We start from the raw sequence: 15,666 nt of genomic DNA on the forward strand, positions 1-15,666 counted from the left end.
CTTTTAGAACAAGAACAGCCGTTCATGAAAACAGCAGATTCGAACAGAGCCAAAAAGCACACCGTTTGGCTCCACAGTCGGCAGGTGTCTGAAACCAGATCCTTGACCACAGACGAGCAACGGCGAAACGGGGAACTATCCAGTCGTATGGCTAATGTTTCATTCATTAACTTCCATCGATACCTTCTATCAAATGCACACGCACTAATGTTCACCAGGCACACGCTAACATTTTGCTTGGTAATCACGAGAAAGCAGTTGCACGACAAACTAGTCTCTTTAGGCATTTTTATACAAGTTTTTTATTCACAATGTTAATGGGGGAGGTCAACGTGTCAGTTAATTTACTCTCTGGCTGCTTTGTGCTCAGAGCTGACAGACTCACACTCACACACACACACAAAAAAAGGGTCCAGCCTTTGTAAAATAACAAAACCCATGTTTATCAATGTGAAAGCAGAATATGAATCGTTGTCATAATTAAAGTAAAAAAGTCTTTAAGCTGGAATTAATAGGAGATAACAGGATGGGTGTTTTCTGAATGAGCAGCATTGTTCCACACACACACCTATAAAATGGACAGTCAGTATTTTAACACTTTTGTCATGCCCTTTTACAAATTTTAGGCACTGAGTTTCAACATTCAACACAAACATTATGACGCACACGAGGCACAAAAACAAAACGTGACATTTACAGACAGGATTACAGGAGAAACACGGCGTTCTTTCAGACTTCAGGACGGTTTGGCTCTGAACGTGCAGAGAAAGAAACAAAGGAAGCCAAGCTTCATTTCCTGAAAAAGGCGTTGCGGGTGATGCTGTACAACAGGTGATGAGGCTTTCGCTTTGGAGGTTCAGCCAGTGAAAAGACCTGCTGCTGAGGCACGCTGGTTGGGATGGTGATGTGACGCTGGTGAAGTGGGTGAAGGTTTTGGTGCAAGTTTTGGGGGTGTGGGGGGACAGAACCAGAGTAACCAACATCTAAAAGGTGCAAAAAACAAAACAAAAACAAAAACAAATGAGTACGTAAAGCAAATTATACAAAATCTTTATTTTTTTTTAGAATATAAAGTCAAAAGCAGCTTAAAATGAAGAAATATTTTGTCCTTACTTTTGATCTTCCCCTGTTTGGCCCTTCTGGCATTAACAATCGCCCGTCTCCTTTGCTCTTCGCTGATATCAATTCCTGCCAAGGCACACACACAAACACATCTTCAGGCCAAAATATTTACTACCCACTTACTCAGAAATCTTTTTACCCTGTTCACCTTTCACTTGACATCTCTCTACAGTGGCTGCTTGTATTCTCAGTGAAAGGAATTTGGCTCGACTCACCCATCTCCTGGTCCTCCTTGACTCTGTGCCTCTCCTTGGCAAACGCTTGTAACCACCTCTGCTTGTCCTCGGCCTTCCTGCAGCAAAGCGCACACATAAACTCCAGAGTGGAGGAGTGGCGCAAGCGCAGAGCATTCTTCAGGGTCAGTCCCAGGTCCGCGTCCCGTCCGTCGGGCACGTCCACCACCTCAGTCTGGTCCATATCCAGTCGTCCACGGTAGTGAAGCAGGTCTCTGCGCAGCACGTCTTTTTTACAGTAGACCAGCTGATGGTCGAACAGGAAGAAGCTGCGCTGTTGCATTTTGCCTTGCCGGACAATTCGAGTCAGCTCACCAGAGTGGATCAACTCTGAGCTGCGCTCTAACACATCGGGTCCCTGGGACAACATGTTTCCAAATATATTCAGCCAAAAGATTTGAGGCAGCATACATCCAACACTATGCTGAACAATTAGAAACAGAATTAAATGTGATTAGAGGGCATATTCACCTCCCAGTGCAATATGGCGACCTGCCAGTGAGCAATGGTGTCGATACTCTCTAGCCGTCTCTTCCTCTCATTGATTAGACTGGCGACATTCTTCATAGCCTCGTATGCTTCGCTCACTCCATTGTGGTCGCTGCATTAAATCAACAACACAGCAGTGAAAACAGGGCCCGCAGATGGAAAAGCACATTTCCATTAACAGTGAAACATCGCTTCAATCTCACTAATGGAACAGTAAGAAATCAGTAAAGTAGTGGGATGGACAGAGCTAACAGTGAAGCTAACAAATAAATAAAATATAATCATAATTTATTTAGTGACTTAACTCCTTCCCCCATAAAGACAACATCTGACGCCCTCTTTGTTAAACGTTTAACAACTATTAGAAGAGGTTCTGGATTTTTCCAAGGTATCCCTGGTAAGCTGATGCACAGTCATTTTATTCTGGAATATATTAATCAACACTGAAGGAGTTTGTTTACGGCCGACACTATGGAATGCATGCTACAGGTCTTTAAACAGTGCCTGAAAGTACCTGTGGTCTTTGGGCGTGTACTTGAGCAGTTCTCCTAGCTGCAGAGGGTATTTACAGATCTTCTGGACAGGTGTGAGTAAGAAACCAGCAATAGAGATGTCAATCATCTGCTGGAGGAGGCGACAGGCCTCAAAGAAATGCTTATATTTTCCCAACTTCATTAGCCGCTGCAGCTCAGCACAGGCTGCGGGATGAGTATTACAGTACTCCGAGTAGAGTATGGAGAAGCCTTCCCCCTTAAAATAAAAAGACAAATGATGATCAATCATTCAGACCAGAGTTAACATAGTTAATTAACAGCATTAAGTGCAGCCACTACCTGCTGGAGAAAGCATGAGCCTATTTCACTGAGGTGTGGCTGGTCCTTGTTGTACTTCTTTTCTAGTTCTCGGAGGAACTGCCTCTGAAACTTGTAGATGTCTTCTATGTTGCTGAAGATGGTTTTCAGCTGCAGCTCGGTGAACATGTCAGGGTGTTTCCGGCACTGGCGGATATAACCCTGAAACATAAACGGCATCAGTGTTTGGGACTGAGAGAAAATATGACATGACAAAAGTTCATATACTGGCCAACAGGTGGTGCTGGAAGGTGGAATTTAAAATTCTTGGAAACATGAGTTTGATTATCAGGGATTTTGCATTTCTTGAAAACAAGCTTATTACAAATGCTGCTGACACTGACTGGAATTCAAGATGTAAATCATCTCTAGATCAAGTTAAGTGCCAATGTGAGGCACATAGTTTAATCCAGCTGTTTTCAGTGTGTGGAGTGAGGCTGATGCAATCAAGCTGTCCTTTATTTCATAAAAAAAGAAAAAATCTAAAACAAAACAAGACACCTTGGACCATTTTGTCTTTGTTGTTATTGAGTGGTGAAAGCTGTTGGATGGTGGGTGGAAGGTAAACTTTTGTATTTGGAAGCCAGGGTATGCTAGAGTGCTACAAGTCTGAGAACCACCAGCTTTGCTTTGAAACCCTTACCTCACAAATGTCTTTCAGGTGTTTGATGTAGATGCGCTCCGTATTCATGATTTCTTGAACCACATTGGTTCTCATCTGCTGCCTGTGCTGAGAGCTGTGTGTGTCTCTGGGAGCTGGATCTTCCTGGTCTGCTACACTCTCCACACTTTCAGCACTCGAGTGCTCCTGATTCACACGCACCTGAAACACATTCACCACCGACACAATTGGACCTCCTGAGCATCATCTGAATGATCAGAAAGCCTAACTTCAAGTCGCAAAAAATATTCAGCCAATGGTTTCTTTTTCCAGTTGCAAAACTTAAAATAAAATGTTAAAGCTCATATGCAAAGTGGCATAATTACAACAATAGATACTTAAGCCACAAGAGTCTTTTGAGGTTTAAGTACCTTTTATATCTAAGATCTGTCCACATCACTTAGGTAACAACATGTGCAAGTTTAACCAGCTCCTGTTCACCAACATTGATTCAGCTACAAGCAACTACACAGCAATCCTCACCTGCCTGTCAAAGAACCTCACCATGGTGACCGCCTGCCTAATTAACACTCAACTGTCAATCAAGTATGGTCACTACAGAAACCAGCCGCGCCCCTTCTTCAGAGGGCTGCTGGGGTTTGTTTGGAGCTAAGCCAGTTTGAAAGTCTTTTCTGTGCTGCCAGAAAGCAAACACAAATCAGACACACGGGTCAGGAAGTCCACTTACCCTCACAAAGCTGGAGGGGAACCAGGCCTCTCTGTCGGCCCCCCTGCCCCACCACCAGTCCTTATGTGAGGCCTCCAAGACACGGATTACATCTCCAGCCTTGAAGGCCAGCTCCTGCTCCTCCATGGTCACATGGTCCCAGAGAGCCTCAGCATAAACTGCGTGGCCAGAGCTTATCCACTGAGCAGCACACAAACAGATAAGATAAACATACAATTACATGCAGGCCAAACCCATGTCTAACATGTAAGATTATGTATAGGCTTGTGGACCAAGCACTGGTTGTGTGTTCTGCTGAACTGAGGCCAGACATCTTGGAAATGGGCACATTAACATTTGTGCACAGCTGTTTGTGAGCCAGCAGGGTGGCAAGATAAGTACGGCGTCAGAAACTAGAAGCACATTTTTGGAAGAGATCTTTGCAAGTGTTGCAACGTGACAAGATTCCCTCCCTCAACCTCACCTCACTGAGCACAGAGAGCTCCACCCCTGGCTGGAGGTAGGGTGTCACGTCAGTGAGCTCGTCGAAGCTGCCCTCCTCCTCCTCGCTCACGCTGTCATCGAGTGTGGCAGAGCACTCTGAAACACCATCTGCAACATGTATGTAGAGATGAAAACACTGTAGGGACCAGAAGAATCTCAGCAAACTCTCAACAAACGCAGAAAGAAGCCACATACACAGGAAAGCTTGTGCCTGACTCCATATCAGCATTTTCCTGCAACACACTTATTGACATTCCTACACTCCAGTTGTCCCACAAACTAAATTGTTTAATCTCTTGTGAAACACAAACAACCCCAGGGGCACGTTCAGTCTGTGAGCGGTGTGCAAAGTTCTGCTGTTTTCTGTTTCCAAGGTATTAAAAAGAATTAGAACAGTATTTAGTTCTTATTGCTCAAAACTGCCTGAGAACTTGGGTAAAATCTACCCTTTCATAGGAAGTACGCATTTTTCAGTATACGTTACTCCCCTACTGGATTTAAGAGAGACCAACTGCTCGACTATGATCTCAGCAATTCTGCTATATAAGCGGAGGGACAGCCATGCAAGAATCAGGATGATTGGCTAAATTTGGTTAGCAGTTCAGCAGTTGTAAACAGAAATAGAAGATAGGCCAGGGAGGACTGTTAGCACAAACCAGTTTCAGTAATAAAGATGGGAGAACTAAGGCTCAGTTTCCCAGACATGGATTAAGTCCATGTCTTTTGTTTTTCTTTGTCTAGGACACGAGGCTTAATCTATGTCTGGGAAAACTTTCATTAAAAGTCACTGGCTGACTCTATACGTTTGATTTTGCTCCATTTCTTAACTGAAAGAAACAAGACTGGATTATCTTGTGATTTATTGATATCACTTAAGTGATGGTAAACTTATTAAGTACAGCTTCATACAGTCATTATGCTCAGAGGTAGCTAAATGAAAACGAGGGGTTTCCTTTAAACTGTTCAACAGGCTTTAAGGTGCGTTTGCTCTACCTTAATGGTGCAGCAGCTGCAATGTTTGAACACCACCAACTTTGTGTTACATTAGCACAAAACAGCTCTCACCGCTGAGCACCCTGTGGAGTCTACGGCGGCCTACGCGGTCCAGTCCGATGGGGGTACTCTGGGAGAGAGCGGAGGGTCGAAACCTGGCAGACACTCCTCTGTAAGGGGGCACCTGATGGGAAGGGATTGGTGGTCGCGACAACGCCTGCAGAGAGGGCGAAAATGAAAAAGAAAATTGTCACACAGAACTAACAGACAATACTGTGTGCAAATATAATCATCAGCTGCTATTTATTCTCCCCCATATTCTCTGAGTGCTTTAAGTATTACAAAAAGAAGCGAAGCCTGTGTGCATTTGGTTGAGATCCAAAAAAAAGAGTCTTTATGTATAAAGACTCTTTGAAGCATGACAATATATCAAACTGGAGAATGCGGGTGATGTGGTTTTGTTTTATTATGCCTGATATAAGTGTTTATTTATTTTGCCAGCCTTCTCCCACAATTAATTCAAAGACTTTACAGCTGGAAAATAAAAGAAACATACCAAACCACAATATTTACCAATTCTGCCCACTAAAAATTGCTTGTGTGCCTTTGCAATTTTACCATAGACGTTAAACTTCTACAGGAAGACAGACAAGCTTGAAGCTGGTGAACCAGATTGGGAACAGATCTGCAACTTTGTTAGTGATTTCTTCTTCCAACTTTCAAAGAGATGTGATCTATGAATTCTTCATCTAGGGTCAGACTATCAACACGGTTCTGTTGTACGTACCACTGTTTATTTTTAGGATGCCATTTAGAAGATTCAACGGTGATCTGATTCTGCTTAGCTTTTTGAACACACCCAGAAATTTGACAATTTAATCAGATACCTGAGCAATGATTTTGCTCACTACTTGTCTTAAGTGTCAGATTTGCCTCACTCTTACTTTGTTTTCTTCCCCAAGATCAAGTTCAAGTTCATGGGTTGCTACTGTGACACAGTAGAGGACATCCAATTGTCCAAATGGTCCGACTTTACTTTGACTTTCAATCAATAACGACCAAATTCAAATCAGGTCTTGCTTTTACTTTAACTGGACAGAGTAACAACAATTTTTAAGAAAGAGTCAAAGAAAGATCTATAACTAATGAAAACAACTAAAGTTTGAGGACTTTTGCACAAAATGTATAAAACCTGTAAAAGCTTACAGTGGGAAGGTTGTCTTCCTTCAGCTCAGCATCAGGAGGGAACAGATCCACTGGTCCTATCACAGAGATGGGCCGCTGCCTCCTGGCCTGAATGTCCCCATTCATGCTGCAGCTTTCAGGGCTCTCTCCGTTCATGTATGCATCATTACCAGTGCCGTCTTTACGCTGCAGTGGATTTGCACTCCTTTCCTCAGAAAGAAGCTCTCCGACTTCCTCGGGGATGGAATGTTTCCTGGAAAGCAGCTGTCCATAGTCAGAAATGGGCCGTGGTCTCGGGCGCCCCCTTTTTTGTCTGGACTTGACAGAGGATGTTTCCGTGGTAGGTGTGGCTTCATCTGTGGGAGATGTGGGGGATATGGGTGACTCTGAGGCGGATGATGGAGAGATAGGTGTGCTGCTGGTTGACGGGGAGAGCTCCTCCGTTTGAAAAAGAGCTTCTTGTCCTTGGTGGTCTGACGTCACCTGTGAGATCAAAGCAAAAAGTTGGAAACTAAACTGACTTTCCCTTGTCCTCCAACCTGCACTGGAGAACAATTATCTACTAGGAAGAACATCTGTTAATCAGAAACAGAACAAGCTACTTTCAGCTGCTCCTTTATTCACAGAAGAGGGTCGCCATCACGGGTAGCTCCTCATGTTTGATTTCGCAGTTTTTAAATCGCCTTTCCTGAAGGGCCAAAAGTTTTTTCGGCCATCCCAAGATCAAATTAGGAACCCGTTGCTTGTTAGATGAATGTGTAAACCACTACATTAGAGAGTAAAATTAAAAACCATTAGAGTTAAATGCAGAAAGAGCTTTCTTGGAATCAGAGCAAAGGTGTTTCAAAGCTTTATCTCGTGAGAAACATTTTTTATCAAGTGAAAGGACTCTTGTTGACGCAGTAAGAGGCTCAAAATACTGAACACAATCAAACCAGGGCTTATCATATTCAAACAAAAACTGCAGCAGAAATTGCAACAATACGAACAAATAGATGTTACCACACTGCATGTATCTGAGCAGGTATTATATATTTAAGAGTCCATTATTGGGTAAGAGTTACCCACGGCGAAGTTATTTCTCCAAATCTCACCTCCTGCTTTTCTCGATCTGGGTCCGGACCCCGGCAAATACACTGGAAGGGCACACAGTAGGCTAGCACCATTGTGAAACGCAGACTAACACACAGGCTGGCTTGTGGTCCCAAGGCCAAGTCCTTAAAAACTTAAGTCCTTAGGTTTTTCAAGCCAGTAACAGCCGCTCGATGTCTGATGTAAACAAATCTGTTTTTCCTGTTCATCTTTCAGGAGAAAATGTCATCCATAGGCTAAAAGTCATCTTGCTAAAATCATCTCTTAATGGTCCCTGTCTACTTGATGGTGCTGCTTGCTGTTCCAGGCCCAGTGCTCATGGCGTTGGACTTTGCTCCGCTGGGCTGCATCTAGAGGAAAGGGGGAGAAATGAGGGCTGTACGGACTCATAGCCTCCAACCCTCCCACAGCAACAGGACTTGCTGCTTTGCGCAAGGGCCACTAATCATAAACAAAGCCTAATCATTAACTCGTCAGCATGGAACAGCTGACTTCACCATGTGACTCCACAGCATCAGAAGTGCGCAGTCAGAACTGACAGAAAAAAAGCAATGTGAATCGATGGCGTTATTTATTTGACACTCAAGGGGACTTTGGACAGGATAAACCTCTCTCTCATTCGTTTCCTTTTAGCATACGTGCATCCTACTGACAAGCCTCACGTCAACACAAGTACTTATCTCAATTTGCTGGAATCCTGCCAGATTCAAAGATCGCTCTAAAGTGGGAGAAGTAATATTTCACTTCCCAAGACAAGGGTCAAAGTCGTTCAGCTGGCACCTATAAGTCACCACTCAGTTCTGCATGATAAGAAATCGAACCTTTCTTCTGTCTTTCAGCACTTCTTTAAACCCAAACAGTCATCCTAAAGATATGAACCCCATGCTCTTCTGTGAATTGATAAATAATCTGAAACATGCTTGTTCTTGAGCAGTAGATTAATTTATCAATAACCAGCTAAATAATCGACAGGCGAGTTGCACAAAAATAACATCCTAATTATTACTGTTCGACAACGTGTTAAAAGGTGTCACATCTGTTAATGAGCATGGAAAAGAGACACACACACACACAAAAAAAGACATTACTTCAGGTTGGACTTCAGATTTGCAGCCTTACCTCATTTGGTGATGCGATGCCCTCAGTCTGCTCTTGTTGCTGTGAATGTTCTCTTTGGCTGAATAGGGATGAACTGCATTCTACCATCTGCTTATAATCACTTGTTGTGGCTACAGCCGGTGACTCATAATGAGCAGAGATATCGGGTAAAGTCTGCTCTGTTGTCTCGGGGGGCTCCCAGAAAGGGGCGCTGATAATCACCTGGTGGGGTTGTGGGCTGTTGTTGTGTTCAGGCTGGGGCTGGACCAGAGGAGTGTGCTCGACAGACGTGGCCTGAGCCGTGACGAGCACGGGCCGGCGCTGTCGCTCATTGGTATGCAGGAAAGGGATACGACGAGAGTAGTCATCATGGAGGCGGCACGAGGGGGACATGGGAGATAGAGGTGTGGAACTCGGGGAGGGACTTCGCCTGCGTCGCACAGTTAAGTCAGTCATGCTGCCGACTAGCTTCAACATCGGTGGCTTAGTCTTAACAGGGCTCTTCTTGCGTGTAATACCTTGGCCCCGGAGATCAACTGAGGAGGTGCTAGAGGTCCTTTCGATGTTTGTTGTCCCATTTGATATGCTAGTCCTCAGGAGGTCTTCCTGTGGGGAAGGAGGACCTGGAGATGGCGCTTTACGTCTAAATAGATTGAGGTTCTCTGCACTTTTGCTCAGTCTGCTCAGCACCTTCACATTTGTGTTGTCACTTGTATTCTCAGTTTGAACATCGAGCTTTGATGTCTGATCTGATTTCTGAGTGGTATTTGCATTGCTTCCTGCTTTTCTCCCATTCCCAGAGTCAAATAAAGTGATGCGCCCCGCTCCATACGCTCTCCTGATACTCCTGGACAATCGCGAATTGCGCGCAAGACCATCCCCATAATTATCCTCCTCATCGTAGTCATCATTATCTGAGCCGTACTGGCTTAACAAAGCCAATGTTTGGCCTGTAAAACTTCCCTTAGAAACAGTATATCCTTCAGAGCTCTTTGAATGATTTGCTAGATCCGCTACACACAGATTAGAATTATTTACAACTGTGCCATTAGCCCTTTCCTGATTGGGCAACGAAGGATTATCTCCATCAAGGTTGGATGCCCCTCTGGTCTGAATACCCTGAAGCACAGACGACCGCAGTTTTTTGAAGGAGTCCACAACACCTATGCCTGAAAGTCCGCTGCCTTGGGCTGAGGTCGGATCATCTGCATTTGGACTTTGAGCAGTGACGGTGCCCTTCCTTGAGTTAGAAAAAAGCCTCATAATTCTTGAGGAGTAGGGCTTTCCTTCAGGCTGACATGAAACTGAGCTGGACCAAGCAGAGGAGTTGATAACATTCAGTTTGCTCTCATCAGAGTGAAGACCAGCACTCATTGGTTGCACCTGGGCACCATATCCAGACAGCAGGTATGGGACTGCACTTCTTTCAGCGTGGTTCTGGGATGGATATATATCACTGAGGGGTCTGCTCCGGATCAGTGGGTCAGTTTTTGTATTGTGGAGTTGTGAGAGAGGGTCTTCGCTTGCAGACAAGACCCTGTCCTTTTGTCCTGCCTGCAAAACAGAGGTTAATTTAAAAATCTTTCCATTTTTCAGTGCTTTTCAAAGTTCACAAGAAAAAAAAATACAATTAATAATCAAATTAAGTTTGATCAGCTCAAATAAAATGAAAAGACTGTCACCTGAATACATTCTAAAGCTGTGTATCATCTGTGTTTTTGCCTAAGAATAGAGGAAGTGAATCATTAGGAGTGTGAGATTTTACTGAGCATGCCTCATGTATTTGTCCTTGATGCTGTATTTCAATGTCCAAGGCAAACTGAGGCCCAGGCTGGGGGTGGTGCCAAGTTCAGCTTTACATGTGTGTGATTCAGGACAGAGGCTAATGCAGCTGAGGCTTTGAAGTGGGGCTTTGTGAGCGTGACTAAGCAATGAAGCCTGCTAATCCATTGTGATTAATGCAATAAATTGCCCAGTTTTCTCCCGAATGCATAGAAGATGAGGTGATGGTGAAGGCTGTATGGTCTTCAAATCAGTGACACTTTTCACCTCATAGCACATCATACTAAATCTATAGCTGAACTCTGAAATATTTCATACATAAAATATAGAAGTCTCCATTTTATTTAAAAAAATGCAAATGTTTAGTATTCTTTTCAGTCACAAATAAATAATGATTTTACAGCACAATTTTCTTCATTTTTAATGTCCATAGATTAAAAATGTATATATAGACCTGATCTTGATTTCTATGTAAGGAGCTAGGATGACATACAATGATATTATAAACTAATAAATAACCAATTATAACAACTGGTTATACACTGAGACCAAGGAAAGTTTAATTACAGTTGAAAAGAACCAATTTATGTAGCTGTTAACATACACAGATAGTTATTCATCAAATATAAAATCTACAAAAATATACTCATTATAGTCAGTTCATGTATTTTGCTTAGGAGAGCTCGTATGCATGCTTTATTGTTTTACATTCGTTACACTAAAACTATTTAAACAGAGGAAAATGTCAAAAATAGCCAACATGAATTACTCTTAACAGGATGAAGACAGTCTTTTATGGTTTGAAGAGAGCACTGCCTTCAGTTTTTGTTGCAGGGATCCTGGAATGCTCCCAAACTCCCTGGCTGCGTGCAACGTTAAGAGCAGATGAGCTTTCTCCGTCAACCCCTCAGTGGAATCTGCTGTCACTTCAACCAGCTTGCTTCATCGCTATGAACACTTATGTAAACACAGAGCCACCGCTGCCAAGCACCGCTGCTGACAGACAGTAAACACCCCCCCACACACACACACACAATCCTAAACAATGCGCTGCTTTCAAACTATTGCTGAATTGTCTTCTTGTGCTTTCTCCTCCACAGCCACTGAGGAATCACGCAGAGCACCAAAGTGGACCCCCCCCCCCTCCCAAAAAACAGACAAGATCGATTATTCCATCTACTTTCCAAGCAGAAAGATAGGAGATAGGGAAGGAATGTCTTCAGCCTCTGCAGCTTGTTTTTGTTTGGAATACTCACCTCATGCTATCAGCAGTTCTAACAAATGCCCTATCCTTTAGTACCTTTACGCCTTCTTCCTGCAGTAGGACACCAACTGTCACAGGCCAGTTGGCGTCGCCTAATGCTTGGCAGTGGCATTAGTCAGAGTCAAGCTGACACAGGTGGCTACTGTTTCACATGCTGGCAAAACAGGCTTTAATCATCAACAGCGTGTGTGCAAGATGCTTTTACATTGCAGTAAATCTACAGTAACCATGACTTTTGCTGCATGCATCAAGATAACAATGTTAGCTTTGATGTGGATATATATTTAACACCCAATAGCAATCCACACTTTTGAGGTTGCAACAGGAAGAGGATCCTCTGCCAAAACAAACATGCGGCGCTACCTGCCGTCGGGACCCCTTGGGAATAAGGAAGCAGCTGAAAGCAGCATGTTACAGGGGAAATATATAACAGGCTATTTTCATAATCAATTAATAGCTGACATTAGATTTCAATCGGACTTACTAAACTTTGCTGCAGTTTTGTCACATTAATATTCTAAATTTCTTTAGGGTGTTTTAGGGCATCCATACATCCATCACATATTGCTTTCTATATTTATGCTTTTTATTTTGCGTTAATACATTACATTTTCTATGAAAAGGTTTGATACGCACCTCCAAACACATTTTTTCTCAGCTTTAACAAGTCTTTGACTCATGCTTTATCTTTCCTTTTAAGTTAGAGGAAATATCGAAACAACAAATCCTGCCAGTAAATACACTCCTCGAGCTCATAAGCATGTCAGAACAACCAGACAAGCAGTACTTACGTATGCGCTAATAAATCACTTTCACAACCACAAACTTGGTCATGCTGCCCGAGTACCAGAACCACCGCTTTTCTCCAGCTTCCTCTTGCTAATCTGTGGATGGGAGCGGCACACTGGGGCCCTGGTCCAGAGTTAATTAGGAGCTGAGGGAGGATCTCCCCCTCCTCACTACCACGAAAGGCGGCCAGCTGGATCCAGTTTCAGATTAGACTCCCAGGATGAACATGCATCCACATGCATAAACACAAACATCCATACATGGGCACAAGCAAAAATGCACTTAAACCCCCCCCCCCCCCAAAAAACACAAAAAAAAACCAAAAAAAAAAAACACACACACACGTACGTGAGGATCCTCTCCTGTAATGTATGGCCTTTGTGCATAAGCTTGGATACTGCAGCACATATACACATAGAGCACGGAGAAAAGCATTGAAATGACTGACTCCCTTCCTGTTTGGCTGGAAATCTCCAGCCGTCGGTTATGTAAGTATTTACAAGAAACAAGCGTAAGAGACTTTCTGCCCACAGTTCACCTCTGCAGAGGTATGCCCCCCCCCCTTGGCTAAGCTAAAACTTATTAAGAAGACAAAATGAAGTCAGCATTAAACTGAAAGACCACCAGACAGACGGTATCAAGGGAAAGTCTGATTTTTCATTTTCTTCTCTCCGGCTTAACCCTGAGACAGACATCACCCTGCAGCAATGTCACTTTACTAGTCTTCCATTTGCCTCAATGGAAAAAAAGCTGTGAGGAAGAGAAGACTGTATTCCTCTGGACTGAACAGACTGGCTGATTAGCTAAATTGGTGTGCGTAAATGGGGTTTTGTGAAACGTAAGCTGAGCATATGTCGAGTGCAAGAGGAAAGAGTTCAATATATTTGTCTTTCTCTTGTTGCGAAAGGATTTTTGCAAGATTAAGCAACTCTTGACAATATTCTGTATGTGTATGTGTCTATATAGTAAAGTCCTTTTTATGCTTGTGACCTGGACTTTTATTCTGCTTTCAAGCTGAAAAGAAAAGCTTCAGCAAATGGACTCAGAAGGAAGTCTACTGTGTTTGGGATCAGTGTATAGATGTGGGAGTGGGTATAGCTTGTTTCTTTTCCATTCCAGGCATAATCTGATTAGAGCAGCTCTACCACTCTGTGTTCAGAACTGGTTTCATCTATAGGCCGATAAGGAAGATCACCAGGTGACTCGGCATTGACTGAGCGACATCTAAAGCCTGTAAATGCCCCCCAGGATTGCATGGCGCAGGGACACAACACTGTAAATCTTTAGTATTTGATGTGATTACGAAATACACAAAAGCTCATGCCTGGATCAGCTGAATTTAATCTATGAGTTCAATTTAAAGGTTAAAGTCTTGCATACATCTGTGACCCAGTTCCTCATTTTTGATCAGGTCATATGCAGGAGAATTGAAGAAGAAACCACGCCCCTTTTCACAGAGCGTGGGAAGTACAGGTGGACGCCAAAGCAGGGAGTGTCACCACTCTCACACAGGCAGCCACTTACTCACCTGATCAAGTGAGGACTGTCATAGACACAGACTGCCAGAAATCTAATACCACACAGTGTAAAAGGCTCAGTGAAGACAAAACACCACTGAGCCTGGTTTCAAGGGCCAGCAGTGTAACCTGACAGCACCGCAAACCACAAGGCTGGACCATTAAATGAAAACAGAAATGTAAAAATGTAATAAGCTTTTTTAAACTACAGAAAGATGAGTTGTAGGCGTTGTATTTTATGTGTCATGAGATCTGGAAGAGAAAGCGGACTACAGTAAAATTATATTGTAGTCATTTGGCTCTGCTGTAAAATTACTGTTCAGGCCCACAATAAATCAGAGGACTCTGGCCTGCGCCTGATTTCACCTCTACAAGTGTCTGTGTGGGACCCAAGTTCATTAAATTGGAGTAAACTCTCCTGCGGCTCAGTGTAGCTCAGTTAGATCCGCAGCAGAATCTGGAAAACAGGGAGTCACGAAAGGGGATTACATCGAGCACTTTTTCTAAGCTCATAAAGAACTAGGGGCCTAACTGCTTATTTATTTCTGCATTAATTAACTTTCTTCGGCTCTTTGTAGTTGCTGGCCCTCCAACTCCCCCCTCCTCTTCCTCCTCCTTCACCAACTCCCTGCACAGCCTGGCATCTCCCACATCACTATAACAACCACGGCTGTAATGCACCACAATATCCCCCGCACCCCGGTCCCATTTCAACTGGTAGCACAACAGAGAAGGTAAACGAAAAAAGAAAAATCACTGCAGCTGTAACCCAAAACCAAACTTCTAAAATCAATTATTAAAATGAAGAGTACCAAAACTTCTGCTCACCCTGCTCATAGTCGCTGATGTTGTCCTCCTGACCTTTTCTCTCTCACGCACATCAACAGAGCAGCTGTTGTAGTTATTTATCCATGGTGTCGGAGCAGTCTCTCGGACCTCCAGGCGCTCGCTGTGTCGCTCTCTCGCTCCCCTCGCAAAAACATATCGCTCACAAATAATTGAGAGAAAAAAAATAGTATGGCAGCTACCTCCGTTAACTAGTCACCCCCCGCAACATACTGAGACAAATGGCTGGCTGACTCCTTGAGCTAGCACCTTAAGCTAGCTCAAGCACGGCTCCACTGATAAAACTTGTGAATTGCGCAAGCTCTGTGGTTTCTTATTTCGCTTTCACCAACCGGCAAAACTCGTTGGTGTGCAAGCGACTGCGATGATAAACACTGAATCATGAAATTTCTCCCGACCTAACTCATGGGACACTCCTAATGTCGCTGGTGACTCCAAGTTAAAAGTGGACTCTCTTGGAGGATCGTGCTGGCGAGCATCACTAATGCACTTGTTGCTGTGCTGTTACAAGGGGCGGGGCCATCGCGAGGTTAAGCTCGAGGTTAGTGGTTGACCACAGGGCGACCATTTTGG

General features: G+C 43.7%; 1 protein-coding gene across 2 annotated transcripts; it reads right to left on the reverse strand.

Moving 5' to 3' along the window:
- Positions 1-286: 286 nt before the first annotated feature.
- Positions 287-15,661, reverse strand: spata13 (spermatogenesis associated 13). 2 transcript variants are annotated; one of them, XM_085287205.1, is made up of 13 exons: positions 15,076-15,661; positions 8,917-10,449; positions 6,727-7,188; positions 5,593-5,737; positions 4,508-4,635; positions 4,045-4,224; positions 3,339-3,518; positions 2,678-2,857; positions 2,359-2,594; positions 1,827-1,956; positions 1,338-1,713; positions 1,114-1,188; positions 287-983 (listed from the first exon to the last, which is right to left on the reverse strand). In XM_085287205.1, the coding sequence occupies exons 1-13, from the start codon at positions 15,082-15,084 to the stop codon at positions 790-792; spliced, it is 3,828 nt and encodes a 1,275-aa protein (XP_085143331.1). In that variant the 5' UTR covers positions 15,085-15,661; the 3' UTR covers positions 287-789. The 2 variants fall into 2 exon arrangements, with proteins under 2 accessions (XP_085143331.1, XP_085143333.1); XM_085287207.1 differs by lacking the exon at positions 15,076-15,661 and adding an exon at positions 12,733-12,967.
- Between the last annotated feature and the right edge of the window lie 5 nt (positions 15,662-15,666).

The sequence above is a fragment of the Mchenga conophoros genome, linkage group LG9 (genome assembly GCF_057382185.1).
Source record: "Mchenga conophoros isolate Kocher_MC1m ecotype Shallow Benthic linkage group LG9, M_conophoros_male_GT1.1, whole genome shotgun sequence".
Taxonomy (NCBI): domain Eukaryota; kingdom Metazoa; phylum Chordata; class Actinopteri; order Cichliformes; family Cichlidae; genus Mchenga; species Mchenga conophoros.